Source organism: Apteryx rowi, unplaced genomic scaffold, assembly GCF_003343035.1.
Source record: "Apteryx rowi isolate R43461 unplaced genomic scaffold, aptRow1 scaffold_560, whole genome shotgun sequence".
Lineage (NCBI taxonomy): Eukaryota > Metazoa > Chordata > Aves > Apterygiformes > Apterygidae > Apteryx > Apteryx rowi.
This window is the reverse complement of record NW_020450828.1, coordinates 133,809-142,442: the sequence shown is the minus strand read 5'-3', so window position 1 is coordinate 142,442 and position 8,634 is coordinate 133,809. Positions and strand designations below refer to the sequence as shown.

Here is an 8,634-nt window from a genome sequence, read left to right as displayed (position 1 = left end):
CTGAATAAAAATCTTTGTGTTTATCCGACATTGAAGAAAATTAACCTTTAAGAAGCCAAAATTTAAAAAAGTTGTTTTTTTTTTTTTTTTTTTTTTGCTGGTAGCATTTATTTCTGCCAATAGCATATTCTGTGTTTTATAAAGTATAAATTAAATGTCTGAACTGACCACTTGAAATATAATCGTCATATAGTTCCTTTCCTTCTTCTGGTGCCTCCGTGCCAAGCAAAAGGTTAAAGTCCCATGCAATCAGTTTATTTTTAATATTTTCTAAGGCACTGGAGAGCATTACTCTACTAGTATCTCAGCTMATCAGTCAGAAGCCACAGGAAAAGAAACAGCTCTTTTGAGTTTGGGACTGGAGTTCTTCACACAGGAAAACAGCTTCATCCAGCCAAAGCCCTCACTCTGTGCTTTGCTGTACTGAAGGCAATTTCAGCCCATGCCTTCTGTAATCAGGGCAATAGACCAGATTCAGCAGACACAAGTCAGCCACTTACATCCTGGGGATGGAATATGGTTGGATTTGAGGGTATTGCTTGTGACCTTTCTTCTCTTGATGGTTCGATGTGCTGATAGTTTTATTCTCACCTCCCACTCTGCCTGTTTATGTGACTATTATGTTCAGTCATGGATGGCTGGGAGACTGCAGATTTCCTTGCTGACTCATGGAAAACAGGATTTCCACATCAGGAGAGGGATATATGTGGATATTAATGCTTTGATGTGAGAAAGCACACAAGCACATCCCCTGTACAAACATCTGCTTTGGGAGGATCCTTCCCAGCCCCTTAAGGTTTTGTGTCTCTTCTGCTCTGTAAAGAACTGCTGTTTCTATAGTGCAGAGGACAATTCCAAAGCAAGTCCCCAAAATGGAAGTGAATCCGTGTAATGTCCAGTTGAAAAAGTACAAAAATAAAGCCTTTCAGTGCTCCATAACGATGCTCACTGGAGGCAGCTGTGAGAGAAAATAGCTCATCTGAGAGTTTCCACAGCACTTCTGACTGGGAAAGAGTGCTCAGATCAATGCTCAAAGTATGTGTTTCTCCACCATTTTCAGATGATGCAATGTCTTCCCCTCTTTTCTACTCACCTTCCCTCTCTCAACCATTTCACCCCCCTAACTGCTTCTCACAGTCTTCAAGGTGCTTGCGGTGCATAGCTGAGCTGCATGCAAGGACACAAGGCACCACTTCCCACATTGTCATGAGGACAGTGCTCTGCCATGGCAGCGCAGGATGGCCCGGTGAGGACAATTGTGGAATATAACACCATTAGCCTGAAATGTGGTGGGCTGCACCACATCTGATCATTATCTTTCTTTCAGTTCTCTAAGCAGTTACATAAAGTACCTCTCCATTTAGGCTCTTTTGTTGTCCTCTTCACTGCAGCCACCTAAGCATACCTCAGTGTTTCTGGAAGTCCTGTGAGAAGGAGCAGGATTAATATCCTCTACATAATGGGTAGGGAACTGAGGTAGATGGTAGCAGATAATTTTTACAGAATAACATAGAAATTCTTTATCTGATCTGGGAATAGTCTTCAGTCCCCAAAGGCTGATTCTATCACTTTAACCACAAGACTATCCTGTCAGCCAAAAAATACCTGGAATAAGCCRGGATTGCCACATTGCCATGAGTAGAGCAGGTCTCTCCAGGACAAAACCCATGGCCCTAGCTTCAATGATCTGTTAATTTTTTTAAAAGATGACCAGGAAGTGATGTGTTTTCTTTGAACCAGACTAACAGTACACCTAATTTTAAGGAACATTGTGAATTTATGCTTCTTACTAGAGGTGTGCTTTGGAACTATTAAAAGCCAGTTGGAGTYACCATTCCCCCAAAGCAGGTATTCTTTTGGGTTAAGACTCATCATATTATTAGATACCTTGTTTTGTGACGTATGGATTATTTGTATGGAATATATGCATACTCTTACTTATAGGAGCAACTGTAAGTCAAACTGAACAGAGACAGAAAACAGTGAGACTAGATTTCATGTCCTAAAAAATCCTCAGCACCCTAGACAAATGAAAAAGATATAGCAGAGATGAACCAAAATGCTTGAAACAAGTGAGAAGTGTTTTTTGAGAGCCTGCTTCCTGTTGTTGGTGGCATTCAATCAAGGACAAACAGGACATTACTGGAGCTGGAGGGGAAATAAGTCTACCTTAAACGAAAAATGTGTCTATGGATCATTCGCTCTACTTGGAGGCACAGCACATTTCTCCCACTAAAGCAAAAGGCTCTGTACAACACAGTGTAGCACTGATCTTGCAGTCAGGCACCTCTCTCTGGATCCATKTACCTACCTGTGCCCTGTGCATTTCTTCACGTGCATTGGGCTGTGGGGTTGCAGCCTGCAGTTGCAAGAAAGCAATRAAACAGTGGAGATAGATAGTCTGGTTTCATAGGAACATCATTTAATCAAGCATTGGCATAGGAAATACATGGTTCCTTGGGTGGTACGGTAACTTATGTCAGATCTGGGAAATTTTGTAGGGGTGATTCTGATAATGTACTACAACACTGGAGGTTACAAGAGACATGATGAACAATACTGTCCAGAGTGCTAATGCAGCACACCTCAACAACGTATTCGTAAACGTGAATCAAACCCTGCATGCTTGATTAGCACCTTAGTAACACCACTGAATTACTGGAGGCCTTTATAAATTGGACTGATAAGAGATATTATTGTAATCTTCACTTTCTATGAGTAAGGGCTGTATCTCTGTAGAAGTTCCTCTTCTCTTCTTCCGGCAGGCGAGAGCAATCCCTGTGAACAGAGCGGTAATTATGCCACCGATCACAGCTGCGCCAATTAACCAGGCCTGGATCTGACGAGCTTGCTCAAGATAGGGTATTAAAAAGTCCCAGAAAGATCCAAGTGCTGTGGGGAAAAAAAAGGCAGAAAAAGTAAGGTCCTTTTATATTATGTAATGTACTGGTAGTTTATTGAGGCCAGCAGTTATATAATGGCCAATACTGGAAGACTTAAAGTGAAAAAAGATATTACATTGGTAAAAATTGCCTGAAGGTCACAAATATTTTTAAACAAATCTCTTCAGTCCTTAGAGTTTACATTTCCCCATTTTTGTATTAAAGATAGGAACAGAGTTCACTGTTCCCRGTATTCTTTATAGTTTTACCAAAACTGTAAGAATGTAACACAAGAACAGACTGAGGCAGTACGGCCAAAGGTCCCACTAGCTCAGCATCCTCTCAGCAGCAACAACCAAAGCAGAGTACTAGAGAAGAATTTAAGAGCAGGTCAAGCATATTAAGATCCTTTCACAAAATATTTTCCCAGTCTCCAACTTGCAGCTCAGGGATTTCTTGAACCAGAGGTGGTGTTCTTGTATGTAATAGTCACTAGTAGATTTTTTTATTTTTTTCATCAGCTTGTCCAGCTGCTCTTTGAACTTTTATCACAACTTCTTGGACCAAGGAGTTCYTTATCTTAACTACATACTCTGTGAAGAGCCACCTCCTTTCGCTTGGTTTGAACCTGGCACCTGCTAGTTTCATTTGATGTCTCTTGGGCCGGGAGAGGCAGTAGACAATTATTCTGTGGTCACTCTGCACACACGAAACCCTTGAAGGAAGAGGTGGAGCCTTCTTTCTTTGGGGGGGCCCAGGGGAGCTCCTCACTGGTTAGAGAATCAACCCTCTCCTTGCTTTCCTCTATGAGTATGTCTGTCTGTGTTCCTGTCTTTCTTGCTATGACCCAACGAGTCATGAAAACCTTGTCGTACAAGGCTCTCACTTCACTGTGCGACCTTTGCAATGCAACCCACAATCTGCTGGCTTGTATGTGAGAAACGGGAGTATGCATCCTGTTAGACCAAGCTGAACCTGGAATCCACATCTCCCAGTTACTAGCTGTAACTGGCTATTAGGACAAGAAAAGGGGACACCTGTGGGAAGGCTGTAGCTTACTTTTGAATTGTGTTCATGCAGCTGGACTGCTGTAGGTGTGCTCAACCACATTTAGCGTGGTGCACTCCCAGAATGTCTCCCTGCCCATCTCCCAGTTTCACTAGTGCCGACAAAAGTGATCCCATGTATCTCCTTGAAACATGGTGCTTCTGAGTGTGTGCTTTTGAATGCACTGAGCTCTGAAAAGATGCTATTGGTTTGGGGCGCCCTTAAAGTTAAACAATCCTTAGCACTTGGTGTCTGATTTACTTTCTGAGATACAATTCCAGCTTAGCCTGAATATAGTTTGCTTTGTCCCCACAACTCTGCTTCACTTTTGGGAAAGTGTGGTTACTATATCTCTGGATCTTATTTTCCAATTTTGTATTCGGAGGTTGGATTTGCCATATACATGTTCAGCCTTCTGCTTCTGACCTCAGTAGACATATAAGTGCTATATAACACTAAGAATTATCAAAAATTTAGGTTCTTAATATTTCAGAGTGAACTCTACAAGCCTCTGTATACAAGGCACCTCATCATTTCTCATCTGTCAAATGAGGACAGCACCAGCCAGTCAAATCCTTTATATTGTGAATATAAACTAATATTTCTGCAGTACTCAGCTGCTGCAGTGATAGGCACCAGAGAAAAAGTGTAAGAGGAAACATCTTCAGGATAGTGTTTTAAGAGCGTACAATAAATCATACATTCGGCTACACACGGCTTAACTAAGAAAAAGAAAATCAAAATTAAGGAGAATTGGATATCTGATACTTAATGAATTCTGTCTATGCTGTGCAATGAGTGAGGTGGAAGTCTGGGGAAAAATAGCATGTAATTGAAGATAATGCATACATATAAGGCTGGAGGATGAATTATGACTGTATGGACAAATTTAATGTTGGAATTCTTAACTTTTCATGCTTGACTTTGTAACCTCAACATTTTTTTAACCTACCTCTTTTATGGTTATATTATAAACAAGACTGAAWCAGAAACAAAATGGATATTTAAACTGGAGGATGCATATGATAACAGAAACCTGATACATGACAGGGACTTGATACTGTCTTAAAGGTGTTGAAAAAGAGCATTATCACAAAGTTGTCCTCCTTGCAGAACTTTGTCTGGGATATGAGGGATTTCTAAGTGACTTCTTAAATCCATACTTTGTTGTTCTCTCTCCTCCGCCAATATTAATTGGAGTTCTGAGCTCTCTTCTCCTTGGCAAAATGTAACATGACTTTGAGACACAGAGATGTCGCATTTCATGGCAGGTCCTTTCAGAAGGGATTAATCTAATCCTTTTTTTTATATCCCTGATATTCAGTCAAAGATGCCTCTCTCTTGCTTTCTGTATAAAATTCCTGTAATTAGCTTGAAGCCAACAGCCACCTCCTGGCATCTACTGTCTGTTTTCTGCTTCTTTTTGCTGTGCAAAGGATTTTTGGCATCTCTATCATAAAGTTACCATGGTAACTCTGGGGTACCAGCGAATGGAGTATCCCAGGGCTCCCTATAATCTGTAAACATATGACTGTAACACAACAGTAAACCTATGACTGTTCCCGGACTTGTGAGCTGGCCAGCCCGTCTGCCCAGCAGAAATCCTGCAAACTGGGATTTCAAGGACTCCATTACCATAATGATTTAGTCTCTGACAGTGCTAGACCCACGAGTACAGCGATGGTTTGCTGRTGGCTACATGGGAAAAGTGTTAAGAGAGCGGGTAGAGGACATAGCCGCTCTGTGGGAGCCATTAGTGTTTTGAGTCATCCTCCCCAGAAGGTGCCATGAACATCGATTAAAACTGCCCTCCCAGTCAATAACTTCATGACRAAGCAAGAGGAAGCCAGGTTTTGCTGGTGCTTGATCTTTAGCCTTCCATTAGTGGCTAATACCAACAAATCCCTTCATCTTGCTCTTTCCCATAGAAAAATAACAGTTATTAACCCCAGCCACAGTCTTAGCATCCAACTCTTGAAGTTCTTTCTTCTCAAAGAGAGTTTTAGCTCTAGGTAACAGCAACGAAGCATTTTTTACTATTAATACACAGAAGTACTCATTTTTTAATTAAAAAATACTGAATAGTCCATTTTTTGTAGGTTACTGATGTTACAACAGTACACAACAGTGTAATTTTAGAGTGAAGTAATGTGTGTCTCCTATATTTAGGGARATAATATGGACTTTCCCTCCATAATTAAAACAGAAGAAACATGCTGTGGCTAATCTATTACTGGGCATCCTGAGAGCTTCCTGTTGTGATCTCAAATTATGTTATTGATATAATGGATCCCAAGGATGAACAAAACCACCTTTATATATATATATATATATATATATATATATATGTATCTATCTATCTATCTATCTATCTATCTATTCTGTATATTCCTTTTATGCAAACCAGTGCTATGGTAAAGCCTTTCCAGGGTAGATCCCACAAATTAGAAATAAAACTTCTCTCCAGCCAAAGAAACAAACAAAAACTAATTTCCTATCATTTATTAATTGCCATACATCCCACTGGCATGTTGACAGAGACCTGCCATTCCATTTGATGTACTTTTCTTCCCCTAATTTGTGTAATTAATGGGCACCAGATTTTAAGCAAACTTTCAGGCAACACAAACTTATCTAGCTCAGGCTTACAGATTTTCTTCTCACCCTTTTAAGCAAGTACTTTCTATTTGGTTGTTGTCATTTCCTTGGTTTGGTATGGGTGGTTCATATGTTGTGTCCCTCTGGTTGATCATGGGAAATACCACTGAGACTTCTACAATCAAAAAATCAGGAGACGAGCTGMGAGGGATTTCAAGTTTTGGAGATCCTCAGTCTGTCCTAACACAGGATCACTTGTCCCTGCAGTGATGAGAAGGTCACAGCTCCCATGAACTTCACTAGGGTTTCCTTATTATTACAGTTCGGAAAGTCTTTCGTAAATGTTGTCTTCTTACAGTTTAAGGCTTCCCATAACCATGGGAGAAAGTTTGGAGAAGACGTTCAGCCATTGTCCTCTGTCTTTGGGCTTCAAGAGATGCTGTGYAATGAGTATTAATGAGTTGTTCATGGTAGAGCCGCAATATCTATTGGTGTAAATTCAAGCAGCTCCTCTTTAGTCCTCTCTTAAACCTAAAGTGGACAACTCAGGAAGTTATGATTCRTTCCCTTGCTACCCCCCTTCATTGTGTGGCTATCTCTGGAAATGGTTTCTGCGTTTTATAATCAATTTTATAACCGAATTTTCAGTGCTGAAGTTGGTTAGAGTYGTCCCTGCCTGTTACTTCTGCACAGTAGCATTGCTGTGCATTCCCACCCACTCACCGGCAATGCTGACACGTCCACAGAGCGGATTACAGGCAAAAATGGATTACTTTGGTGTATTAAAAGGAGAGAAATCAAATATTCCTGGGTATATTTATAGAGCAACACAGTTCTGTTGTTGTTGTTGTTGCTGGATAACCTGAGTTAACACTTGCACTTGATAACCACTCTTTCACAGTTTGCTTATATGAATCTCTCAAAAAGGAGGTGAGATCTGGCTATAGGACACCTGATATGTGCCACCACCACATTATGTGCTACTAGGGTGTTAATAACTCACCGAAAGATAGTTTCCTTTCCCTAAACCTTGAGGGAAAAAGAGAAAACAAACAAACAAACAAGCAGTTTTTAAAATCCATGTCTGTGTTCCTCCATTAAGCATCTTTGCATAACAGTGAAACTGTCTGCTCGCACTCTGCTTTCTGGGGAATATATTTTTACAACCTGTTTTTTTGGTTCTCTCCTTATTTTTAATCACCCTTATTCTACACCTCTTTATCTCTGCCTGAGGAAAACCCCAGGACCAAAATGCTCTCTTCTCATCTTTTATTTATAAAAAAAAATTTTTTTAGTCAAGTGTTTCAGAAATGTAAACTGTATTCCAAGTCAGCATTTAGCAAGTATTGTCACTTTTAATTGCATTCTATTACCCCAGCATCCACATTTTAATGCACATCACTATTTTATTGTACAATCTTAAATTCAAAATGTTGTCCTTTCACACTGTAGCCAACAGCGCTTGCTTCTGCGTGTGGAGACTCAGCAGAATCCCCCCCTTTGTGGTACAGCGCCATTTGGTATCTATTGTATTTGCCAGTTGCCATGTTTTCTAATTGCCTGTCTCTCATTTTGCAACCAAATTGCTGAAGATCTATGAATAGAAATGAGCTACGGTCAGAATCTGGATCTGGGTTTTCCTTCTGCAACACATCCACAAGCAACCAGCCAGGACAGCTGTACTCCYGGCCTTCTACATTGTAATCACACCGCTATTATCCCTTGCTTTGCCCTCAGTGTCAAAGCTCCTTGGTTAAGACGTTCAAAAATTGGAACTGATGGTTAGATTCCTGGGTTTATAATTGTGTAGCTGCCTGTTTCTTCAAAAAATGTGAAACATCCAGCCACACTTATAGGCATTGTCAGATTGTTCCCACTAAGAGAAGGAGAGTTTCTGCGGAAAAGTCAGGCTGTGTCTGTGTTTTTATCTGTTCCTATATCTGGAAGGAAAAAATTAAAAAGACTTAGTCCAGACCCTTAAATGCAAATGCTTGGAATAACTCTTGCAGTAGAATATTGTTTTGACAGCCATTGCTAGGTGGTGCCATTAGTCTTCCAAATCCTTTTTATTGATGCCAGCAAATGTTCGTCCTCAGCAAGCCTTGCC

General features: G+C 40.5%; 1 protein-coding gene across 1 annotated transcript in view; it reads right to left on the bottom strand.

Moving 5' to 3' along the window:
• Positions 1-2,405: 2,405 nt before the first annotated feature.
• Positions 2,406-8,634, bottom strand: part of TYR (tyrosinase) — a 54,908-nt gene continuing 48,679 nt past the window's right edge. The window contains exon 5 of the mRNA XM_026081935.1: positions 2,406-2,892. Within this exon, the coding sequence (XP_025937720.1) occupies positions 2,669-2,892 (224 nt within the window). The 3' untranslated portion in view covers positions 2,406-2,668. The remainder of the gene's footprint in view (positions 2,893-8,634) is intronic.